General features: G+C 32.5%; 3 protein-coding genes across 5 annotated transcripts; all 3 read left to right on the top strand.

Moving 5' to 3' along the window:
• Positions 1-6160: 6160 nt before the first annotated feature.
• LOC11406731 (acidic leucine-rich nuclear phosphoprotein 32-related protein) lies at positions 6161-10367 on the top strand. Of its 2 annotated transcripts, XR_003007746.2 has the most exons (3): positions 6161-7609; positions 8929-9300; positions 9500-10367. XR_003007746.2 is itself a non-coding variant. In XM_003629424.4 (2 exons), the coding sequence occupies exons 1-2, from the start codon at positions 6446-6448 to the stop codon at positions 9202-9204; spliced, it is 1440 nt and encodes a 479-aa protein (XP_003629472.2). In that variant the 5' UTR covers positions 6161-6445; the 3' UTR covers positions 9205-9485. The 2 variants fall into 2 exon arrangements, 1 of the variants encoding a protein (XP_003629472.2); XM_003629424.4 differs by lacking the exon at positions 9500-10367 and having other exon boundaries at positions 8929-9485.
• A 1640-nt stretch (positions 10368-12007) lies between these two features.
• Positions 12008-12964, top strand: LOC120577562 (putative proline-rich receptor-like protein kinase PERK6). The gene has a single exon (XM_039829155.1). It carries the CDS (start codon positions 12008-12010, stop codon positions 12767-12769), a length of 762 nt encoding a protein of 253 aa, XP_039685089.1. The 3' UTR covers positions 12770-12964.
• Positions 12965-13664: 700 nt separating this feature from the next.
• Positions 13665-16031, top strand: LOC11408273 (proline-rich receptor-like protein kinase PERK4). 2 transcript variants are annotated; one of them, XM_039829462.1, is made up of 8 exons: positions 13665-13822; positions 13961-14509; positions 14612-14698; positions 14798-14868; positions 15022-15098; positions 15212-15356; positions 15439-15603; positions 15696-16031. In XM_039829462.1, exons 2-8 carry the CDS (start codon positions 14038-14040, stop codon positions 15873-15875), a joined length of 1197 nt encoding a protein of 398 aa, XP_039685396.1. In that variant the 5' UTR covers positions 13665-13822; positions 13961-14037; the 3' UTR covers positions 15876-16031. The 2 variants fall into 2 exon arrangements, with proteins under 2 accessions (XP_039685396.1, XP_003629471.2); XM_003629423.2 differs by lacking the exon at positions 13665-13822 and having other exon boundaries at positions 13920-14509.
• Positions 16032-25435: the final 9404 nt, after the last annotated feature.

Below are 25435 nucleotides of genomic sequence, written 5' to 3'. Positions count from 1 at the left end.
CTAAGTGCTCTGTTAGCCATGCTGATCTGTCGCCCTGCATGTTGTGTTGTCTTATACACGTGGCAAGAAGAAGCTCACGTGTTCAAGGACTAATTTGATTGAATTGGAAAAATTCAAGTTTTCACTTTTCAGTTTTTTTTTCTGCTTTTCCTATTTTGCCCCTGCATCACCCATACCTCCTTCTTCACATTTCACTCAGAATGGAGTTTACTACTCTTCAAAAATTTAAGAATGTTGTTAAGTATTACACCATTCACAAGGGGAAGGATATTAAGTGGTTGAAGAATGATAAGGATAGGACAAGGGCAATTTGTAAGCATGAAACATGCAACTGGTTAATATTATGTGGGAGGGATGAAAAAGGGGAAATGTTTTCAGATAAAAACTTTTGTAAGTAAACATGACTGACCTACAGATTTCAAGAATAAACAAGCTAATAAGAAATGGGTGGTTAAGATGCTTGAGAAAGTGTTAAGGTTTAATCATGAAATTAAGCATGGACAGATACATGAATTGTTCAAGACTGATTATAAGGTGATATTGGATGACAATATGAATTATGCCCATAGTTGGGTTTCTTTTTGCTTATCTTTATTTAAGACTTATGACTTGGTAATGCCCCATAGTTGGGTTGTTTTCGCCTATGTAATTTCTCAGACTTATGACTTACGACATGTGGCTTTTGCCTATGTAATATTTCAATTTCAATTTTTGTGTTCTGGCTTTTTTAGTTTATTTTGTACATATATCCTTCAAGGATCAATTTGATATATGATTAAACAATTCATGGACTTATTTGATGGTTTTTAATATAACATATGGATCTATTTGATTGATGGAGCAATAATTCAGGGACTAATTTGATGGAAATATTATTACAAAAAGGTTACATTCCTCAATCATCTTCAACCTCTTTTCTCACATCACCATTAAACTTGGAGTTTGAAGATGAAGCTCGACTTTCATAACTGCTTTTTCCATATTCCCACCCCCTATCATTTCAGATTCAATTTCAATAGTTTTGCTTCAAAAAAATTTGAGGATTTTGACTTTCAGATTCAATGCGAAAAAGTTAGGGTTTGAAGATTTTTGAATTGGGGAAGAACCGAACCACTTATTACTGGAGGAAATTTTGGTGATTTTGGAGTGTAGATTGCAGATTGTGTAATTAGGGTTACAATTTTATACAATTGGGGAAGAAATAGCCGTTGGAGAAGAAAAGAGCCATTTGGGAAGAAAGCCAAAACATTTTCTGCAAATCAATCACTTTAGTCCTTTGAAATGTTTGTTCTTATCGGCCAAATTAGTCTCTGCCTACGTGGTGTCTGACATGTGAGAGGTTAACGGCCACGTCAGCCCCGTTAACGCTTCCTTTGAACAGAAGGACTAACTTAATTGACATTTAACAAATTCAAGGATTAAATTGATATTTCGCATAATTGAATAATGAATTTGAGCCACCTATAAAAATTCAAGGACGAAGTTGATGATTCATTCAGTAAAGGGAACAAGAGGAGGAATGTTACGATCAATTAGTTGAATGATAAGCACTTATATTTCCTAGATTTTATGCTGTCTGATATTATAAGTTATATAACTCTACGTAAAATAAAGAATTAAACACTTTCAATTCTAAGCTTATCTACTACTCTATAATCCTTTTTAGTTATCTTATTTCATTTACACGTAAAAGAAAACTAATAATTTTTTATTAGTTTTATAAAATTATTTCTTTTCATATATAACGCCTTTAACTAATTATTTATTATTCGATCCTCTAAAAAAACTAAATATTATTCAATTCTTTTTTTTGAACAAGCCAAATATTATTCAATTCTATATATTTATCTCTATGCAATTCTACATATTTACAAAATCATACTAGTCATACTCCATTGAAATTTGAAAATGACAAGTAAATATGAAGAAAAAAAATCTTCCAAAAGCAACTCGTCAAAAGGAATAAGGACTATTTTTGAAAAAAGAAATAGCAATTATACAATTTTTTATTTTTATTAATTCCATTAATATATGATATTAAATAAAATAATTATATTTGTATTAAAAAAAAATTCTTAGTCTTTTCCTTAAAAAAAAATCTTAGTCTTTTTGTATTTGTATTTTGTAGTGCGGAAGCATCAATCAACAATAGCAACAAAATTTGGCCAGTCAAAAGAACATAGCAACAAATTTTGGAGATTGAATTTAAAATGTGTATAGAAGAATATACGGTACATAGATCATGATTTGCTTGGTCAACAATCTCTTTCACACTGGATATTGTTTACAGCAATTTATTTCACGTGTGTGATACTTTTGTAGATTCAACGAAGGTAGAGAAGCAAATATCAAGCCTTTTCGCACAAACTAAAAGTCTCCAGAAAAAGAGATGCAAGCTCAATCTACCAAGATTGAAGGATAATTTGTTGGAACCGTAAAAGTAGATGAAAAATATGAATTGAACTTAACGATGATGTGCACAATTAAGTTATTTTGTGACATTAATAGTGTTAGTTAAAAAAAATGTTTTTGTTCATGGTTTAAAAGATAATTTCAGGAATTAACATTTCATGGTTACAACTACAACGGTGTCAGTGATGTGAATGAGAGTCTAACGGATGAGTTTAAGTTTGAGTTCAATAATATGATTCTCTTTCTTTCCTTTCTGTTTCTTTTAGCTGTTGAAGGGTTAAATGTTATGATGAATGTTATAGTGGAAAACAGTTTTACTGGATATGGTATAGGGCCACAGATTCCAGTGTTTGTATCTCATTTACAGTTAGCTGACGACACTTTGCTAGTTGGTGTAAAAAATTGGGCAAATGTTAGACCTTTGAAGGATGTTTTACTTTTACTTGAAGATATATCGGGATTAAAAGTTAATTTTCATAAAAGTATGTTGTTTGGGGTTAATGTGAATGAATCATGGTCACATTAGGCGACTGTTGTTGTGAATTGTAAGGATTGTCGTGTCTCTTTTTTTGCATTTGGAGTTGCCTATTGGTGGGGATCCTCGAAAGTTGTTGTTTTGATACCCGTTAATTGAGCGAATTTGTAATAGATTATCAGACTGGAAGAGTAAAAATTTATCTTTGGAAGGTCAGCTGATTCTTCTCAAGTCTGTATCGTTCTCTATTTCGATTAATTTTCTTTCCTTCTTCAAAGCTCCCTCATGTATCATTTTTTTCCTTGATTCTATTTTTAATTTTCAATAAAAAAAAGTTGGGGGGAATGTGAGAATTTTTAGGAAATTGTCTTGGATTAAATGGGATGTTATATGTTTACGAAGGGAGAAGTTAAGCTTGGGGTGAGGAGGTTGAAGTAGTTTAATATGTTTGTAGGGTGTTGGAGGAAAGGGAGAGTCTTTGGTATAAAGTGCTATGTGTAAGGTATGAAGATGAGGGGGTAGGTTATGTTTTGGCACGGGGGGAAGCTCGATTTGGTGGCAAAATTTGATCGGGGGGACGATTTTTTATATGAAAGGTGGTTGGTGGATAATATAACTAGGAAGGTTGGGGATGGGATGTCCACTTTATTTTGGAATGACCTTGGGTTGATGGACCCCCTTTAGACACTTGCTTTAGTAGGCTTTTTGTGTTAGCGGAGAATAAATTAGGCACTATTGCAGAGATGCATTCTTGATGATGGGAGGTTAATGGTGAGGCGTGGACATGGCAGAGGAGGATGTTCGTCTGGGAGGAAAGTTTGGTGAGGGAATATGTGGGTCGATTGTCTTAAGTTGTTTTGCAGGTTGGAGTGTCAGGCTAGTGGGTTTGGAAGCTTCATTCTTCACAACGGTAAACAATCAAAAGTGACCATAAGAATTTAACTGATGCTGAAATTGTTCACGATGAAGGGTGCAATCATGTGTTATGGCTCAAGGTGATTTTGCTAAAGGATAATATCTTCGTTTGTCGCTTGTTTGTAAATAGAATATCGACAAATGATAATTTGTGCAGGCGACATAGTTTGCAGTATGGCCACTCTTTTTGTTTGTTGGCATGTGGAGTGGTGGAGGACAATGGCCATTTATTCTCCGCTTATGATTTTTATGGTCAACCTTTGGCTTTTGATTTTCTGGATGGTTAGGGGATCTCTACAACTTTTCATGGGAATCCTTTAGATCATTCTATTCGGGGGGGGGGGGGGGGGGGGGGGGATGTTGATGGTTTCTCCAAGAACTCTCATCTAGTTTATAACATCACTTAGACCTTTTTGCTGTTTTATTATTTGGAAGGATCGTAACAGGAGGATTTTTCATAACCAGATGGAACAAATTTCTTCTTTATCTAAAACAGTTAAACTCCAAATTTTCTGGTGGTTAAAATCGTACTACATCTTATCTGATTTTGATTATCCTACTTGGATGTTAAATCTGTTAATGTGCTTACATGCTATTTTGTAATTTTTGTTGTTTTGGTTGTTTTTCATTTTACGACTACTTGATGTAGCTTGGACTGTTGTCGTGTAACTCTGAAATTTAAGTTTCCTCTTGTACATCTTGTGCTAGAGGGGCTTTTGTTGGTTTTTTGAATATATATTTTTCTTAGGCTCTTTAAAAAAATGTTTCCTCTGCCACATCTTGTGCTAGAGGGGTTTACGTTGGTTTTTTAATATATGTTTTTCCTAGCTTCTTAAAAAAACATTTCATTGTTAATTTTATTTTAATAATGATTATAATATTTTGTTTTGCATAATGATATAAATGATACATGGTTATGCCAATTGCATGCATCGCAAAAATATAATGTTTTTTTTTAAGTAATCTAGTGGTTAAAATTCACCTTTAAGGTGAATAAGTGTCGTGTCTGGGATTCGAACTCCAACATCTGCATATTATAATGCATTATTCCTACCAACTGAGTTATGCTTATGGAAACCACAAAAATTCAATGTTAATAATGTTTATTATTATTTAATCTCAGCAGAGCACAATGTTACTCTCGCTTTTAATTATCATACGAGATAGTTTAACCCTCTTTTATTGTTAGGTGCAACCATTTAGGGTGTTTTTCCTCTTTTTAATTTGGTTTTTATTTTGTGATTTGATGTAATTGTTTTGATTTTTCCCTAGCCTCCCAAGCACTCATTGTGTTAGGTAGCTATGAGAGGTTCAATTAATATAATTTATTTTAGTTTTTTTTTCTTCACAAATCAACAACAAGGAAGCTCCATGAACACAGAGTGCAAAGAACCCCACCGATCAAAGTTTGCAGACACAAAGAGCCAACAAAAGCATCAGCAAAACAGACAAAAATCAGTGGACACCCATACAAGAAAGTGGATGTCTCCACCAATCATGATAACAATAACAAAAGGATGTCTGTTTAGCTTTCAACCACAAAAAAGAGAGTAACTTAACTTTTTCAAGAAGGCCCAAAGGGGTAGACACCATATTTTTGAAAATGTGATTATTACGTTCCTTCCAAATTACCCAGACACAAACAAACCAAATAACCTTAAAGAACGAGTGAGTACCTCGCGACATCCTTGCCATGAAAGAGACATGAATGCAATGATCCTGAATCTAGCAAGGGGCAACCACTGTGATCTCAATCCAATTTCAGACAAGAAGCCCGAAGGAAGATGACAACTCACAACCAAGAAAAAGATGAGTAGCTGATTCGACCGCTCCACACCCGTTAACACAAGCCAAGTCATTTACATTAATAATATTCTGCCGCATAAGATTATCTTTAGAAGGATAAAACTCATGTATGTCTCACTATTTTATGTTTGATCTATTTTCAATGTATGATACTTGCACAAATTTCATTTCATAAGAGACATTGTTAAGTAGAGAATGTCCATTACGTTGATAAAAAAAAATTGTAGATAAATTTTTTTATTAACGTTTTTTTTCCGTAAAAAAAAAAAAAAAGCAGAGAATTTATTATTTGTTTTATTCCAAAAACTTCTTCCGACGCGCTCCTCTCTCTCTCTTTACAACCTTCTGGAAAACAAACACACAAACCTACAATCTGAACCATCCAACACTCCTCCACGTCATCGATCCTCGTCCTTATCAATCCAACGGTACTCATCACAAAACGACAAAAACGGCTCAAACCACATTCGCTGAACCCACTTGAACCCTAGCACTGAACCGGTTCAACTCATAGAGAGGTTTATCCTCTTATTTCCCTACCCTAACCAGTAAACGATAGAGAGAGAAAATTACAATACAAAACTTAGAGAGAGAAACAAAACCAAAAATCTGCAAAATCAAAAACACTCTCATCAAAATTTCACACTACAATTTTAAATCCCTTCATTCTCTTTTTTACAACCGTTGATTTCAATTTTCAATTTTCAACCTTGAATCTTCAATTTTCGTTTATCATAACGAAAATACGTTAGGGTTTGTTGAATTCGTTCATGATAGCAGAAATTTCTGACACGAATTTTTAGTTTCGTTCAAATTCGTAGTGTTTTGGTTTCGTGTATGAGATATACGATTTGGTATTTAATGGATGAGATCTGGGAGAAAGCTGTGGAAACGGCGTTAGAAGGAGAGAAAGATCATGTTTCAGCACGAACGTTAACACTTGACGGCGCCGTTAAGTGTGTACAAGGACGTTTACCACCACCGAGCCTTCTAGAAAGGTTCCAGAATCTTCAGCATCTTTCGATTGCAAACGTTGGTGTTTCATCGTTGGAGCAGTTCCCGAGGCTTCGGAGTTTGCAGAAGTTGAATTTGTCTGATAACCGGATCGCTGGAGGGTTAGAGTATTTAGTCGAAGCTGGTCTCGAATCGCTTCGAGATCTTGATTTATCGAATAATAGGATTCAGAATTTTGAAGATCTTGCGCCTTTGGCGCAGGTGAAGCTAGTTTCGTTGGATCTGTATGAGTGTCCTGTTACTAGGGTTAAGGATTATCGATCTAGGGTTTTTGGTTTGATTAAGTCGTTGAAGTATTTGGATAAGATGGATGCTGAGGAGAATGAAAGGCCGGAGAGTGATGATGAGGAAGAGGATGATAATGAGGATAACGAGGAGGATGATGATAATGATGAGGAGGAAGATGAGGAGGATCCGGGGAGTGGTGAGATTGATGGTGGCGAGGAAGATCGAGTTTTTGGGGTGGAGAATGGCCATAGTGAAGGTGTTGATGGTGTTGTTGATGCTGATGAGGATGAGGAGAGTGATGCTGATGAGGAGGTTACGGAGAGTTCGAGGGGGAGGGTTAATGGGGTGAGTCATCAGGAGAATGGGTTTCATGTCGAGCCGGTTGATGTTGAGGAGGACGATGATGACGAGGATTCTGGAGAGGAGATTGATGAGGAAGAGGGGGATGATGAGGATGTTGTTGAGGTGAATGAGATTGATGATAGTGATGATGATGAAGATGGGGTTGAGTTTGATGAGGATGATGATGACGAGGACGATGATGAGGTGGATAATGATGAAGGGGATTTTGCTGAGCCTGAGAGTACTTCTGGGCGGTTGGTGAGTACTGAAGGTGAGATCGATGGGCATGAGCAAGGGGAGGAAGATGGAGATGAAGATGACAATGGAGAGACCGGTGAAGAGGAGATGGCGGTTGAAGAAGAAGATGACGATGATGATGGAGATGATGACGATGGAGAGTTTGAAGATGATGATGAAGTGAGATATTCCTTCTCAGAAACTCTTGTTTTTGTTCTTTGCATGTTGTGTTATGTTTGTTTAATGGTTTGTTTGCTAATTGTTTATGTTTGGTATTTTGTCTTGATGTTGTCAGATTGCTGAAGAGAAGGTGATGGTTTTTGGTTCTCTTGATATGCTGATGTTTGCTAACTTGATTAGAACTTTTGTTTGTGTTGTGTTATGTTTTCCATTTTTTGTGTGGTCTAACCAATTATTTTTATTTGCCTGTTTTCACTTTAAAAAGTAACTTACTTCCACCCACCCATGCACGGCGTTGTTGTGATTTTATATCGGTTTTTTTAAAATGTGTCACTGCCTTAACTTATGAACAATTTTATTTTTTTAAGGTTATGAACAAAGTATATTGTTTTTTTTGTATGCTGTTGATATATGATATTATTCTATCATTTATGTGTGAATCAACTTTTTGCATATCGAGATTTAGCAAATTTCCTTTGCCTCATACAACCTTAAAATTTTAAGTGTAGCCCAGTTGTTTCTTTTGACCCTTTTTTGTATTAATTGTTGGTGTTGTGGAGCTTGTACAACTGAGGCTTGGACCTCTCTAGTCCCCTTGCTATATTGCATTGTATTTAAGTATTGTTGAAATACTATAATTATAACAAAAATAAATTGAATATTAGTATTTTGGCTGGTAGAAAACTTTTTAGTTATCATTTTTAACATTTTTGGCATTTGAGTTGTGTAACTATATATTTTAATTTAATTTAGAAAATCCATTGTTATGCTTCTTTAGTTGATGTGATATGTTCCTTGGTCATGTACACGGGATTAGTGATTTGTTCAATTTTTGGTACTGGAGGATTCTTATGTTTATTTTTCATTTTATGTTCCAGATTACTTGGTTTTAGTTTTTAGCTTTTCCTTGAATTGTATATTGGAAAATTATGATGTTTCTACGGCTGGGTTTGTGATTTGCAAGGTTGGAACTTTTGTATTGTCTATCCTGAGTATCTGTTGTTTTCATGAACTGGTTCTGTTCTGTTCTGACTTGCACGTTGATTTGTTAGCTAAAGTATACTGATATGGTGAAAGATTTTAAATTTTGTGTTCTTGTGCCGTGTGACTTTGAACTGGTTTTTACTTGAATTTAAGCAATCACCATTTGTTTGGCTGGTGAATATGTAGGAATACTTCTATCATATGGATTTAGCATATTTATATAAAGAATATTATTTTTCACTTATGTTTAATTGTCTGTATTTTTTTGCTTATTCTTGATTTAGTTTTTCATCTCAGCTTATTAATCATTCATTTGAATTTTGCTGTATCTACAGGAGGAAGACTTTGGTGCTGGGTATCTGGTTCAGCCAGTTGGACAGGATGATCCTCTTAATGATGGAGCTGCTGACATCGATGATGGAGAAGAAAACGAAGATGGTGAAGAAGAAGAAGAGGAAGTTGATGATGAAGATGTTGATGACGATGATGCTCAAGAGGTGTTGCCTCCCGCCTCTTCACATCCCAAGAGGAAGAGGGACAATGATGATGAAGCTGATGAGGACGATGAAGATGAAGCAGCATTCACAAAGCCATCGAAGAAGCACCATTGACCACACACCATTATAAATTATGTCATGTTCAAGTTCTGTGATGGCTTCCAAGTATTGGAAGCAGAGAAATCCTCAAGAGTTTTAGATAGAACAATGGTTAGTATGTAGGAATTTAGCTGTTGAACAGAGGACATATTAGGAAACAAAATTGTGTGTTGGGTGGAAATATGTTTAGTTCAAAAAGTTGTTAGTGTTGTTTTCCCTCTGCCTTACATACACATAGCCGTTGCTGAATTAATTAAATTTTCAAATGGTAGTTACACAAATAGTTTTACCGCTCATGTGCTCAATGCAGGACTATGTTTGCTTGTAAAAAGGAGCTTGGTTGGTGATTCTTGGAGGGAAGCAAAGGGTGCGAACCTTTTAAAAAATTTCCTCAAACTCTAGTTTAATGAGAGCACTTTTTGGCGGCAGAAAAAGGAAGAAAAAAAGCTTGTAAAACACATGTAGATATAGTTCTTATGAAAATGATTCCTATGAAGCAAGTTGGGTGTGCCATTATATTGACGTGGCCAGTTCATAAATTATTGCCAAATTGTTACGTGGATTTATCCCAGTTTCTATCTTAAATTTATTGAGCTTGATGACAATATAAGGGGAAAATATTGGTCCCGTCTTAATAGTCAAAATGCCAGGTAATGTACCAATGGGGCCCCTCTAATTGTGTATGCAATTGTTTTACTAATGTCTAACAAAAAATGGATGGAATTTGATTGTTTATTTATGTTCTCAACAAGCATCCAACACAGCATTTTCCATCAATCGTGCATGTCTTAAATTTTCATCTATCCACGTGGGTTAGTTTGGTTTTTTTGATCTTCATTTGGACGGTTAGATTAACATTTATTTTTTATCACTTTGTTGTTTGTTTTTGTCACGCTTTGGAGCTAAGCCAATCAGAGATGGGAATTAACTTTGCTCTTTTGATGTTATTAGGAGCAATCGTGAAAGTTTGCGTGACGCACACGCAGGTTTTTGTGCGAAGCATTAACATCACAAGCTAGCTTGAGGTGTGGATTTCTTTGATTTAGTGGGAGCTCTTTGTTCATAAGCACTCCTTCAGGGTGACACATTACCATAATATGCCTATATTGTGGAACACAAATTTTTGTATACATTTAACTTATCAATTACAAATTCGATCAAAAAATGGTTAATTATTATTGATGAAAGTCTTTATTTTCTCTGTTTTGTACTAGTTTATGGTTGCGACCCAAAAAAATGAATAGAGAACAGGGAATTTAATAGAGAAGTGTTTAAATAAATTAAATATTAACGTTTTTGTTTTTTTTACAACATTAACGTTGTGTTGATTCGATTTTTTTATTACTTTAACTGAACCAAGGGTTCAGCTCAAAATAAATTGCTACAACGTAAAATTGTAATCACTATAATTCAAAGCTAGAACTAACTTTTTTTTCCTTATTTTTTTTAAGCCTATTGTAAAATTACAAAATCTAGAGGGAAGTCAAACTCTATTTTAACAACGATAACAACGACAGATAAACAAAATTCAACGTCTGTTTTTCTATGCAACTATGAAGAATTAAACATATGTTTTATGAGTAATGCATTGTCCGTATCAACTGAACTATGCTTATAAGGACTTAACGCATGTTTTTCAATATGTATATGTTAGAGGTTGAACTTCCCGTAATTAAGAGATTCAAGCATCTACCATTTGAGTCGTACAATAAACCGTGATTAAAAGTAACTTTGTATGGTGATTATTTAGAGTGTATGGCGCGAATGCGATGGAAAATATAAAGTTTGATGAAAAATGATGAAAAATGAAAAAAGATAATACTATCAAGCGTTTTAAAGCTTATGTTTTTCAGGGGAAAGCGATTTAAAGTTAACAACTTTGTATTGTTTTCGCTAAATGTGTGCTGTATTTTATTTGGGGAGGGGGTGTTTGTAAGCTATTTCAGGTTAATATTTGTTATGTGTTGGATAGATCCATCGACCCTAAAAGAAAATTATGACTGTAGGATTTTGATGATGAATTAAACACCAACCAGAAAATGGTAAAAACCTATAATTGAGTCAAATAAAGCAAGAGGTGGCAGAGACACAGGTCCTCCTTTGTAGGAGACCATTGAGGAAAGACAAATAAACATTTCCTTTTCTTTGGGTTTATTGTCATGTATCAAATCTTCTCTTCCCTTTCTTTCTTGCGAGAACCCTTCTAGACCTCCAGGTACGTAATTAACTTTTCTTCACAATTCCTTTACACATTTTCATTAAAACATTCAAAAAGTACACCATGCTATATATTTGAAATCACGGTGAGTTCGCCGAAATCATGATGTCACCGTGATTTTGTCTAAGTGCATGTTGTATCGACGACGATAGTATTGTTTGAATTCCAATGAACCACCGTTCAAAAATTATAATGTTATTATGATTTGGTGAAATTAACAGTCAATGAAAATATAAATTTTTTTCTTTGGAAACTCGGTATGGTATGCAGTTGAAGGATTGACTAATTCGAAGGAAAGAAAATTTAGTTTTATCAAAACCACGGTAACATGATAAATTCACCACCAAAATAAACATGCATGCACTTATACATGTAGGTTTTGTCCTGTCTCTAGCAAATTAGCTTGATCTTGATTATTAACTTAATTTAAAAAGTCATGATTATAATTTTGATGTTAGGGTTCTCAGCCATTGTGAGAAGAGAAGTACAATATAGAGGAAATTAACGTTGTGTTTCCGGCATCGTGGTGATTTTCAACGCAGAAATTAATAACCTCTTAGCCGGAACACAACAAAACACAAGACACAAAAGGAAATTACAATGGCCCCACACAACGATCGTCCAGATAATTCCTCGCCTGATAACGCTACACCTGATGACGCTGATGGATCAGATTCTAAAAATTCATCTCCTTCTGGAGGAGGGAACAATCCACCTTCTTCTGATGGAGGGAACAATCCATCTCCTTCTGATGGAGGGAACAACCCACCTCCTTCTGATGGAGGGAACAATCCATCTCCTACAGAAGGAGGAAACAGTTCACCTCCTTCTGGAGGAGGAAACAATCCACCTCCTTCTGGAGGAGGGAACAATCCATCTCCTACAGAAGGAGGAAACAATCCATCTCCTTCTGGAGGAGGGAACAATCCATCTCCTTCTGGAGGAGGGAACGTTTCGCCTCCTTCTGGAGGAGGAAACAATCCAACCCCTTCAGGAGGAGGGAACAATTCACCATCAGGAGGAGGAAACAATCCAGCTCCTTCAGGAGGAGGGAACAATTCACCATCTAGAGGAGGGAACGATTCTCCTTCATCACAAAAACCAGGTTCAGGAGGAGGGAACAATTCACCTTCTGTAGGAGAGAACAATTCTTCTGAATCACATAGTACAAATACGGAGGGTAATAGTAATGTACTAGTTGGAGTTATTGTTGGAGCAACCGTCCTTCTTTTAGTCGTTGGTGTTTGTCTCATTTGTTCGAGGAGAAAGAAGAGAAAGCAGCCTTATTATTATGGTCCTCCAGATCCTTCACTTGCAAAAGGTGATTATATATCCCTTCATCTATTAATTGTTTTAGTTTGAGTACTTTCATAGTTAGTTTTGTATCAATCATATCATTGGTTAATTGGGACGAACAATTATAAACTTAATAGCATGTGAATGAAACAAGTTGCTTATATACTAATTAATGAGGCTACTTATACCCAAGAGTGTTTCGAAAGAGATAACTTCAGACTTTTTCAGCTTAATTAACTAAATATTTTGGGTTCTAATATAATTACGTAAATGCATGGGCATTAAAAACTTTTGAGAAAAAACTTTGTTGTTCATTGTAGTTACATGTAATTAGAAGGATTAATCACTATTGTTGCATGCAAAAATGCCAAGTTTCCACCAAAAAATATTAGGCTAGCTTGGTGTCTTAGAGTATCGAACCTAGACCATAAAAGTTGAAGACGTTTTTTCAACCGAGTGAATTTAAGTAACCGATAATTAGGCAAGTTATATTATATCAGTAAATAATTTGACAGTATAATTATAAAATCAAGACAACTTAATTACCACATCATACTGAATTAGACTATAGTCTATTTGATTTAGAAAATATTTTGTTTTCATTTCATACGAAAATGACAAAGTGAACAACACTTTCTTTGAGAGTGAGTATCTTGTACAAATAGTTGGAAAAAAAAAAAACACATTGAAAATATTTTGTTGGTTTCATAATTGAAAGTAAAAACATTTTTTTAGTAAATCAATTAAGGTATCCTCGCGTGCAAATTGTAAAAATTAATCCTTCAAAATACTTGACGTTCATTTAAGAAGTTGACCACTTCTAACATTTTTTTACATACCAATGACGGTGAGGGATCGAACCCTTGACCAAATAGTTTAGGTATTCGAACATCTACGACTTTTACCACACCATGTTAGTCATTACTTAATTTAGGTTAATTTATGCATCCCAAGAGAGAGAGAGAGAGAAAATATTATGATCATCATACTTGGCATCATGCATATTTATATCATGCTTAGAATAATTTATTTGAAGAACAATTGGAAGAATAATGAAGACTGATTCTTGATTCTTAGACTACTTATTTCATACTTCCGAGGAAGGTCATTCATCACAATGTGAGTATGTTTTGCCTGTTAAAATGATTTTGGGTTGTATTTTCAAATTGTGTTTGACACAAAAAACTTAAATAAGCAAATTAAATAATTGATTGATTGATATATAGTTATTATGGTTCTCTAAAATAACTTGCACAGGGAACAATTATTACAACAGTGGACAACATCCTCCTCCTCATCAAAATTGGCAAGGACCTCCATCAGGCCCACATGGAATGGACCATGTTGTTAGGGTTCAACAAAACCCTAATGGAGCAAGTGGTGTTTGGGGTGCACCACACCCTCTAATGAATAGTGGTGAAATGAGTTCTAATTACTCCTATGGAATGGGACCACCAGGTTCTATGCAATCTTCTCCAGGACTATCTCTTACTCTTAAGGGTGGTACCTTTACTTATGAAGAATTGGCATCTGCTACTAAAGGTTTTGCTAATGAGAATATTATAGGACAAGGTGGTTTTGGTTATGTTCATAAGGGAATTTTGCCTACTGGAAAGGAAATTGCTGTTAAAAGTTTAAAAGCGGGTAGTGGACAAGGCGAACGTGAGTTTCAAGCTGAGATTGATATCATTAGTCGTGTTCATCATCGTCATCTTGTGTCGCTTGTTGGATATTGTGTTTCTGGTGGACAGAGAATGTTGGTTTATGAATTTGTTCCAAATAAAACTTTGGAATATCACCTTCATGGTATGTGTATTGTGGTATATATGATTTTGCTTTCGATTTAATATATATATGGACACTTATGAAACAAATAATGATGCCAATATCTAATGTGTTTGATTACAGGAAAGGGTGTGCCTACCATGGATTGGCCTACTAGAATGAGAATTGCATTAGGATCTGCTAGAGGACTTGCTTACCTTCATGAAGATTGTAAGATTAAGATACATTATTTCACATAAAAACCATTTTTTTTTTTAATTGTTTTCTGCCACTATTTTTCTCATATTTGCTTTATTTTGTGTTATGCAGGTAGTCCTCGCATTATCCACCGTGATATTAAGGCTGCTAATGTTCTAATTGATGATAGCTTCGAAGCTAAGGTTTCTCATATTTACATTTGATATTCGTTGAGTTTATTATCTATATATTATACTTCAATATTTACTCACTCTTGTTACTATGTTGCTATCACATATATTATCAATATATTTTCTTGTCGAAGATTGATTATACCAATTATTCATCTTAAATAGGTGGCTGATTTTGGATTGGCTAAGTTGACTACCGATACTAATACACATGTCTCAACTCGTGTCATGGGAACATTCGGGTAATTTTTCATTCTACGATCTAAATACTTGCGAAAGAGTCGTGCTAACTTGTAACCTAAGAACATAAGTTACGAAGATAAAATTGACATCCTAAATTTTCATGCTGACATAGGTATATGGCCCCAGAATATGCATCAAGTGGAAAATTGACAGAGAAATCTGATGTTTTTTCATTTGGGGTTATGCTATTAGAACTCTTAACTGGAAAAAGACCTTTGGATTTAACCAATGCCATGGACGAAAGCTTAGTTGATTGGGTTAGTACTATACTATTCTATCTTTCATCGATCGATAAAAAAATTAGTATAAAAATTAATATGAAGTTTGTGTACTGGACAGGCTCGACCACTTTTGAGTCGTGCATTGGAGGAGGATGGAAACTTTGCAGAATTGGTGGATCCATTTTTGGAAGGAAATTACGATCATCAAGAAATGATAAGATTGGCAGCTTGTGCTGCTAGTAGCATTCGTCATTCTGCTAAAAAGCGTTCAAAAATGAGCCAGGTAAAATAACATGATGCTTAATCATTAACAATTTATAAAGATCAAGTTAATTGATGTCATATTTTTTTTTGGTATAACTCAATTATGTGCAGATAGTAAGAGCATTAGAAGGAGATGTATCACTAGAAGACTTGAAGGAAAGCATGATAAAATCTCCAGCGCCGCAGACCGGTGTTTATACCACTACAGGATCGGAATATGATACAATGCAATACAATGCAGATATGGCAAAGTTCAGAAAACAAATAATGTCAAGTCAAGAATTTGATTAGAAACATGAAGCAACACTTCTTAGACATATATAGCTGAATCAAATATTAACAATTCTTGATATGAAGTGTGGTGTTTTGTTATAGAAAATCGAGAATGAATATGCTAGTTTTGGAGCACTATTGGGGAATTTAGAGTGTTTGAGATTCACATTTACACAATGCAACTTAATACAAATTAATTTTATTCATTAATTATTTAATATTTTTGTATATAGTATGTACTTTGACATTACACAAGCTTCTTTTTTGAATTAAATATCGGAAAAAATTATAAAAATAGTTCATTACTCATTAATGTTACATGTATAGATTGTATTACAAATGTTGTGATTGTTTCACATTTTTGTTTTATGAACAACTATAGATCAAAATTTTGATCTCCTACATCCGTCTCGTTTGAGATATGTACACTTCTTAAAAAAGAAATAGTTATGTTGCTTATAATGGTAAATAATATGTTAAGAGTAAAATTTCATTTATACCCAATTCACCATATTTACAACCACTCTCATTATTATTTAGTATTTTTTATTTCTTGTATGTTGTTGTATATAAATGTTTCGATTGCAGCATTTCTTTTGTTATAGTATACTTAAACATTATTGGTTAAGGTGTATGAATAGTTGGAACACCTTAATGCTTAAAAAAATATTTTGTACTTTAAGGAAATTCCACCACAAATATCTAAATATGAGATTGAAGTTTTTCTTATTACATCATAATTTTTCTATATATAAGTATCAATGCGAGACAAAATATATTTACTATAAATAAATTTTAATATAGAGATGCAAAACCCTCTAGCAATGGTGATAAAAATGAACAACTCAAAGAAACAAAAATTAAATTCTCATCTCTTTGTAAAGTTTGCTTTTGCTTATTCCATTCCTCTTTGTTTTTTTGGCATTTTCTTTTTATAAATAGATAGATAGGTTCTCACAATCATTATGAATTTACACATTCAACCTAAATTCATATATGTTACTAGGTGATGTACGTCAATGCATATATACATGTAGGCAAATTCAGTTCACGTATATCCCTCCCACTTCGAAAAATAAAGAAGCGCAAAATTCTTGTAAAAATACATTCCAACAAAAACAATGCATGACAAAATGAGTATGAATTGGAAAAATATAAGAGGAAGAGAAACCAACTATTCGCTTTGTTAAATAACTAATCAGTGTTAACAAACTAGTAATAAATTATCTACGTGAGCATAGCTCAGTTGGCATGGACAATCATGCAAGGTCCGGATTCGAACCCCGCCCACCACCAACAAAACTAGTAACAAACTAACCTAACTTTTCTGTCAAACTTTTAACAAACTTATATACCCCAGCGGGTATATTATATACCTCTACGGGTATATAAGTTGATATCATCCTATCATCAGAGATATATAAATACAGCTTCAATAATCGGTTGTGATTCCAATGTTTTCTGACCAAAGATGAAGTAACGTGTAATCAAGTACTATTAAAAAAAAATCTAATTCATTGATTATTTTTAAATATATTTTTTTGTCAAGTAGCCAAGTTGTTAGATTTTTTTTTTTTTTGTCAGTGCCAGCAATTAAGAGGGGAATATCGTCTTCCAGTGCTGATGTAATCTAGGCTTCCGCATATTTCTTGGATGGACTTGATCCTATTCATAAACATGGTGTTTCATCTTTGAATACCGCCAAGAATAACATGAATACAATATCAATCAAGAAAAAGAAGTTGAAATCAATCAACATACATAAGTTGTATATGTTTAATATAAAATGCTAATGAAATTCTCTAAACACATACCAAAATTTCAACAACATAGGCGAAATAGTTTATAATTTCTTTAAACTTTTTAAGATGTAAAACTATGTATAGCCTAATGAAATTCTCCATTACAATATTTCACAAACTTTAGATTGAACAATTTTTAAGAAAAGTATTTTGTGCAACCCTCGACAATCGACTTAATTGGTTTGTGGTGATTGTAAACATTTATATCTAGAAACAAATCGGAACAAACACAACACATATATTGTAATTAGTTTGTAATAAGATTCAATTTCACGTAGTATATATTACAACTCTTGTTATTACGTTGCATTTAGACTTACCTTTTGATTTCGTTTGGTAATATCCAATATTTCTTTGAACCTATGTTTTGTACACATTTTAAAGAGACATTTTTCTTATTTATGTACAGAATAGGTGAGTTTAAAATAAGTAGCAGATGTAGATTTGCTCAATTTTGCGGTTTCAATACTCCGGTCCTCCCCCTCAAAACCTCTTAATGTGCTTTTTTATCACGGGAGATTCTGACTTTGCACCACTTATAGCTGAGTATAAAAGAAGACAATACAATGTCATTGTTGTGCTGTCAGTGCCGGCGATTAAGAAGGGAATATTGTCTGGCAGTGCCGATGTAATCTAGGCTTCCGCATATTTCTTTGATGGACTTGACCTCTTTATAAACATGTTGTTTCATCTTTGAATACTGCCAAAAATAACATAAATACAATATCAATCAAGAAAAAGAAGTTGAAATCAATCAACATACAGAAGTTGTATATGTTTAATATAAAATGCTAATGTAATTCTCTAAACACATACCAAAATTTCAACAACATAGACGAAATAGTTTATAATTTCTTTAAACTTGTTAAGATGTAAAACTATGTATAGCCTAATGAAATTCTCCATTACAATATTTCACAAACTTTAGATTGAACAATTTTTAAGAAAAGTATTTTGTGCAACCCTCGACAATCGACTTAATTGGTTTGTGATGATTGTAAACTTTTATATCTAGAAACAAATCAGAACAAACCCAACACATATATTGTAATTAGTTTGCAATAAGATTCAATTTCACGTAATATATATTACAACTCTTGTCATTACGTTGCATTTAGACTTACATTTTGATTTTGTTTGGTAATATCCAATCGCATATGCGAAATAGTTATTAAATTAAATAACAAATTTATAAGTTTGACAAAAACATTCATTCTAAGTTAATTAATCTTTTATGTGCGTCTGAACAATAGATAAAGAGGAAAATTACATTAAAATTACAACAACATAAGTTAAATAGTCGATAATTTCTTTAAACTTTTTAAGATAGTTATTAAATTAAATAACAAATTTATAAGTTTGACAAAAACATTCATTTTAAGTTAATTAAACTTTTATGTCCTTCTGAACAATGGATAAAGTGGAAAATCACAATAAAATTAAAATTTCAACATCATGAGTTAAATAGTCTATAATTTCTTTAAACTTTTTAAGATGTAAGATTATACATACCCTAATAAAATTATCTAATACAATATCTTCTTGGTAAACTTTCGATTGAACAGTCTTTCAAAAATTGTTTTGTTCGACTCTTAACAATCAGCTTAACTGGTTTGTTTTGATCGCAAACCTTTGTGACTTGAAACAAATCACACCAATCTCAACACATATATTATAATTAGTTAGAAATAAAATTCGATTTTATGTAATATATTACAACTCTTGTCATTATATTGTATTTAGACTTACCATTTAATTTTCTTTTATAATATCTATTAGCACATGTGAAATAGTTACAATGTAAAATTCAAGTTTAATTCATACTATCCCTCTAGCCGAAACTCTCTTTAACACATACCAAAATTTTGACAACATAAGCTAAGTAGTCTGTAATAAAATAGAATTTTATATTTTTCTAAAAAAAATGAGCTTGTTTGCAAAGTTAGAAACATACCATGCATCATGCATGTTGGGTTGATCATCCAACATGCATGTACTAAGGAGTCTACTTGCCTCTCGGATTAATCAATCATACCATCGTTTTTATGCCTCTACAAACAGTTGATTACCAGCATCCCTTTATTCTACTGTTGAAGCTCAGAACCGGATAAAAATGATTGGGCAGCTGATTCCCTATTTTCTTTTCTTTTCTCGTAAATAGGTAGTGTCCACATTATCTGATTCACATCTACTACCTCAAGTTTTTCACATTATCTGTACAACACTCATACGACAAATTGGGGCTAAAAGTAGCTTGTACATTTTTTGTGCCCTTAGAAGAAGACTATGAAGATCAAATTTGTACGCCTTCCATTCTATTATATAATTAGAACGATTAAAAATTAAACTATGTACAATAGCTTTGAAATTCTATTGGTAAAGAAAACAAGATATAATAAGGTGATTTATTTATTGCAGTTACAAAAATTAAGGGCAAACAAGTTATACTGATGTTATTTATTTATTTATTTACTTATTTTGAAATCATTTTAAAATAAAAATCATTTTTAAAAAACTATTTTTTCCCATGTTTGTTTCTTAGGACATAAAAATGCACACAACACTAAAATACCGGTGAATTCTGATTAATTTTTAATTGACAACCGACCTCATGAAAACTAAATCTTCATTACGAAGAATAGTTTTTATTTGAAAGCATTACGAAGAATGGTTTTTATTTGAAAGTGATGATTGATCTTAAGAATTGTAGTCATAAGATTTTTCTGATGACTGATCTGAAGATTATTGAACTAGTGCTAGCTGTTGTTGCCGATGTTTTCTGGCCCTTTTCCTATTGCATTCACGATCTCCAACTTTCTATGAAAATGTAACAAGTTTTGTAATTTGTGAAATGTACTGTAACTCAAGTTGAGTTAAGAAATTTATTGATTTATTACTTTTTTGTTTATAATTATTAACAAGGTATACCTATAGAAATACCTGATAGGTCGATTGTTGAGATAATTCGTTTGTTGAAAGTGCACCGTTTGTTAGAGGATAAGATGATATCCCCAACTAGTCAAACTATCTCAATACATTTTGGGAGAGAATTTCATGAAGATATACTGACATCTGCAGTTGAGATTGGGGCAATTGTTGAAGAGATTCAGTTCCAACAATTTTCTCATGAGCATCGATGGTTTTGTAGTTGACCATCTATAACTTGAGGTTGAATTTTTAAAAAATGAAAATTATACTGTGTGGTCACGGAAACATGATCGGAACTTTATTGTTTTGAACATAAAAAAACCATAAAAGAAAATGTTTTACCATTATGTAAATGATTATTTTACTGATGCTTATTGCATTTTCTGAGTTCCATTGTATAATTTTCAAGTAGACAAAAATGATTTAGTTGTCATTATTTTGTATTACTGATGCTTATTGCAGAAGGAATCACCATTGGGTTTGAAAACATAGTTAACTCTCATAGGTAAATTTAGGATGATAAAGTGTTAAATCTTTAGTTTTATGTTTTTGGTTACATGCCCATTTTTATTTCTCTTGCGTTTTGATATGTGATTTCAACATGATTTTTTCAAAGCTGCAAATGTTAGCTTTTGAATAGACATGTGTATATTGCTTTGTCCCATTAAGCTAATAAGTTAGAAGTTAGAACTGCACAAATTGTGAGGTTTCCATGTTTCTCTATCAGTTTACTAGTTTTGGTATTTTTGAGCTTCTGCATTTTCCTGTGAGAAGGATCAAGTAATTGATAGTGAAAAAAACCGACAACGCCTTATTACAATGCAGATATGACAAAGTTCAGAAAACAAATAATGTTAAGTCAATAATTTGATAGCCGTGAGCACTAGAAACATCAAGCAACACTTCTTATACATATATAGCTGAATCAAATCAAATCAAAGAGAATAATATTGACAATTCTTGATAAGAAGTGTGGTGTGTTGTTATTGACAAACGAGAATGAACGTCCTAGTTTTGGAGCACTGTTGGGGACTTTTGAGTGTTTGAGATTCACATTTACACAGTGCAACTTAATACAAACTAATTTTATTCATTAATTATTTAATATTTTTGTATGTAGTATGTACTTTAGCATTACACAAGTTTATTTTTTGAATTAGAGATAAAAAAAATTATAAAAATAGTTCATTACTCATTAATGTTACATGTAGATTGTATTACAAATGTTGTGATTGTTTCACATTTATGTTTTATGAACAACTATAGATCAAGATTTTGATCTCCTACATCCGTCTCGTTTGAGTTATGTACACTTCTTAAAAAAATAGTTATGTTGCTTATAATGGTAAATAATATGTTAAGAGTAAAATTTCCTTTATACCTAATTCTCCTCATTTGCAACCGGTCATTATTGTTTAGTATTTTTTATTTCTCGTATGTTGTAGTATATAAATGCTTAGATTGCAACATTTGTTTTGTTATAGTATACTTAACATTATTTGTTAAGGTGTATGAATAGTTGGAGCACCTTAGTTCTTAAAAAAAATATTTTGTACTTTAAAGAAATCCCAACACAAGTATCTAAACATGAGATTAAAGTTTTTCGTATCCCACCATAATTGTTCTATATATAAGCACCAATGCAAAACAAAATATGTTTACTATAAATGAACACAACACTAAAATACCGGTGAATTATGATTAATTTTTGATTGACAACCGAACTCATGAAAACTAAATCTTCATTACGAAGAATAGTTTTTATTTGAAAGCATTACGAATAATGGTTTTTATTTGAAAGTGATGACTGATCTTAAGAATAGTAGTCATAAGATTTTTCTGATGACTGATCTGAAGATTATTGAACTAGTGCTAGCTGTTGTTGCCGATGTTTTCTTGTCCTTTTTCTATTGCATTCACGATCTCCCACTTTCTATGGAAATGTAACAAGTTTTGTAATTTGTGAAATGTACTGTAACTCGAGTTGAGTTAAGAAATTTATTGATTTGTTACTTTTTTGTTTATAATTATTATTAACAAGGTATACCTATAGAAATACCTGATAGGTCGATTGTTGAGATAATTTGTTTGTTGAAAGTGCTCCGTTTGTTAGAGGATAAGATGATATCCCCAACTAGTCAAACCATCTCAATACATTTTGCGAGAGAATTTCATGAAGATATATTGACATTTGCAGTTGAGATTGAGGCAATTGTTGAAGAGATTCAGTTCCAACAATTTTCTCATGAGCATCGATGGTTTTGTAGTTGACCATCTATAACTTGAGGTTGAATTTTTTAAAAATGAAAATTATATTGTGTGCTCACAGAAACATGATCGGAACTTTATTTTTTTGAACATAAAGAAAACCATAAAAGAAAATGTTTTACCATTATGTAAATGATTATTTTACTAAGTAGACAAAAATGATTTAGTTGTCATTATTTATATTACTTGTATTACTGATGCTTATTGCAGAATGAATCACCATTGGGTTTGAAAACATAGTTAACTCTCCTAGGTAAATTTAGGATGATAAAGTGTTAAATCTTTAGTTTTATATTTTTAGTTACATGCCCATTTTTATTTCTCTTGCGTTTTGATATGTGATTTCAACATGATTTTTTCAAAGCTGCAAATGTTAGCTTTTGAATAGACATGTGTATATTGCTTTATCCCATTAAGCTAATAAGTTAGAAGTTAGAACTGCACAAATTGTGAGGTTTCCATGTTTCTCTATCAGTTTACTAGTTTTGGTATTTTTGAGCTTGTGCATTTTCCTGTGAGAGAGATCAAGTAATTGATAGTGAAAAAAATTGACAACGCCTTATTACAATACAGATATGACAAAGTTCAGAAAACAAATAATGTCAAGTCAATAATTTGATAGCCGTGAGCACTAGAAACATGAAGCAACACTTCTTATACATATATAGCTGAATCAAATCAAATCAAAGAGAATAATATTAACAATTCTTGATAAGAAGTGTAGTGTGTTGTTATTGACAAACGAGAATGAACGTGCTAGTTTTGGAGCACTGTTGGGGACTTTTGAGTGTTTGAGATTCACATTTACACAGTGCAACTTAATACAAACTAATTTTATTCATTAATTATTTAATATTTTTGTATGTAGTATGTACTTTAGCATTACACAAGTTTGTTTATTTTTTGAATTAGAGATAAAAAAAAATTATAAAAATAGTTCATTACTCATTAATGTTACATGTAGATTGTATTACAAATGTTGTGATTGTTTCACATTTATGTTTTATGAACAACTATAGATCAAGATTTTGATCTCCTACATCCGTCTCGTTTGAGTTATGTACACTTCTTAAAAAAATAGTTATGTTGCTTATAATGGTAAATAATATGTTAAGAGTAAAATTTCCTTTATACCTAATTCACCTCATTTGCAACCGGTCATTATTGTTTAGTATTTTTTATTTCTCGTATGTTCTAGTATATAAATGCTTAGATTGCAACATTTCTTTTGTTATAGTATACTTAACATTATTTGTTAAGGTGTATGAATAGTTGGAGCACCTTAGTTCTTAAAAAAAATATTTTGTACTTTAAAGAAATCCCAACACAAGTATCTAAACATGAGATTGAAGTTTTTCGTATCCCACCATAATTGTTCTATATATAAGCACCAATGCAAAACAAAATATGTTTACTATAAATGAATTTTAATATAGAGATGCAAAACTCTCCAGTTATGTTATAAAGAACACTCAAAGAAACTTGTAAGAAACCAAAACATATAAGAACCATCTTTGATCTTATGTTTAATTAAGTTTGTTATCATTAAAACATTAACTCATAAGGATTTTTGTGATATTCCTCAACATTTGCATCTTCAATGACAAACACTTCTTTTGTTGTCTCGTCGTTTGATTTCTTGTGAGACTCATTGTCTGTTGTATTGTTACCATAAGCTTTCAGTTTACCATTAAATTATTTATCTTAACTATCAAATTGATTCCAAATATTGTCAACGAATAAATACTAAAAACTAAAAAAACGTGTTTAATTGTTATTTATTACCTTTTGAATGTTTGACATGAAGTTTCATTCATGTTCAGCGTAACCTCCAATTTATTCATGCAAAAGTGTGGAAAACCACTTCAAATTCTCTTTGTTTTCTATATCCACAAATATATGCTATTATAAATGTAAATTTGCATACGAAAGCCTTAAAGAAGTTCCAGTCCTGGTGGTTGAGTGGCAGTTAGGGATTTGGTGGCACAATAATGAGATGAAAGAACTCTTCATTTGAAATTGTGGCTAACAGCAAGAGAAGAAGACACGTTGACCGTTTGCGATAGGGCATGCAATAATGTGTTACCCATGGAAGTAAATACAAACAAAACATAAAATTGTATTAGATAATCAATGGATACTTTACGTGCAATGTGTATGCAAATTTAAAAAGGTCCTAGTTTCTACTTCATTGTCTATTTTCTTTATGGTAAATTTAAATTGTCTATTTTTTTTATGGTAAACTAGCGAAAACAAATAATTTGAATTGGTTTTCAACACTGTTGCCTGACGACCTTTGATGCTACGTTCAACATGGATGAAACTTCATTTCAAATATGCAAAAGGTAATAAATAACCGTTAAACATATTATTTTAATTTTTAGCATTTATTTGCGAGTATCAGAGATCAGTTTGATAGTTAACATGAATACTTTAGAAGTCAATTTGATAGCGAGTGACATAATTCAAGGACGATCTTGATTTTCAATGAATAATTTAGGGATCGATTTGACATTGCAACAATTTGTAATGACTTTTATTTCAATAAGGAAAAAAAAAAGGAATTCACAATTTCAATCA

This window comes from Medicago truncatula, chromosome 8 (assembly GCF_003473485.1).
Source record: "Medicago truncatula cultivar Jemalong A17 chromosome 8, MtrunA17r5.0-ANR, whole genome shotgun sequence".
In the NCBI taxonomy this organism is placed as follows: Eukaryota; Viridiplantae; Streptophyta; class Magnoliopsida; order Fabales; family Fabaceae; genus Medicago; species Medicago truncatula.
Note: the sequence above shows the minus strand (reverse complement) of the source record. Positions and strands in the feature narration are given on the sequence as shown.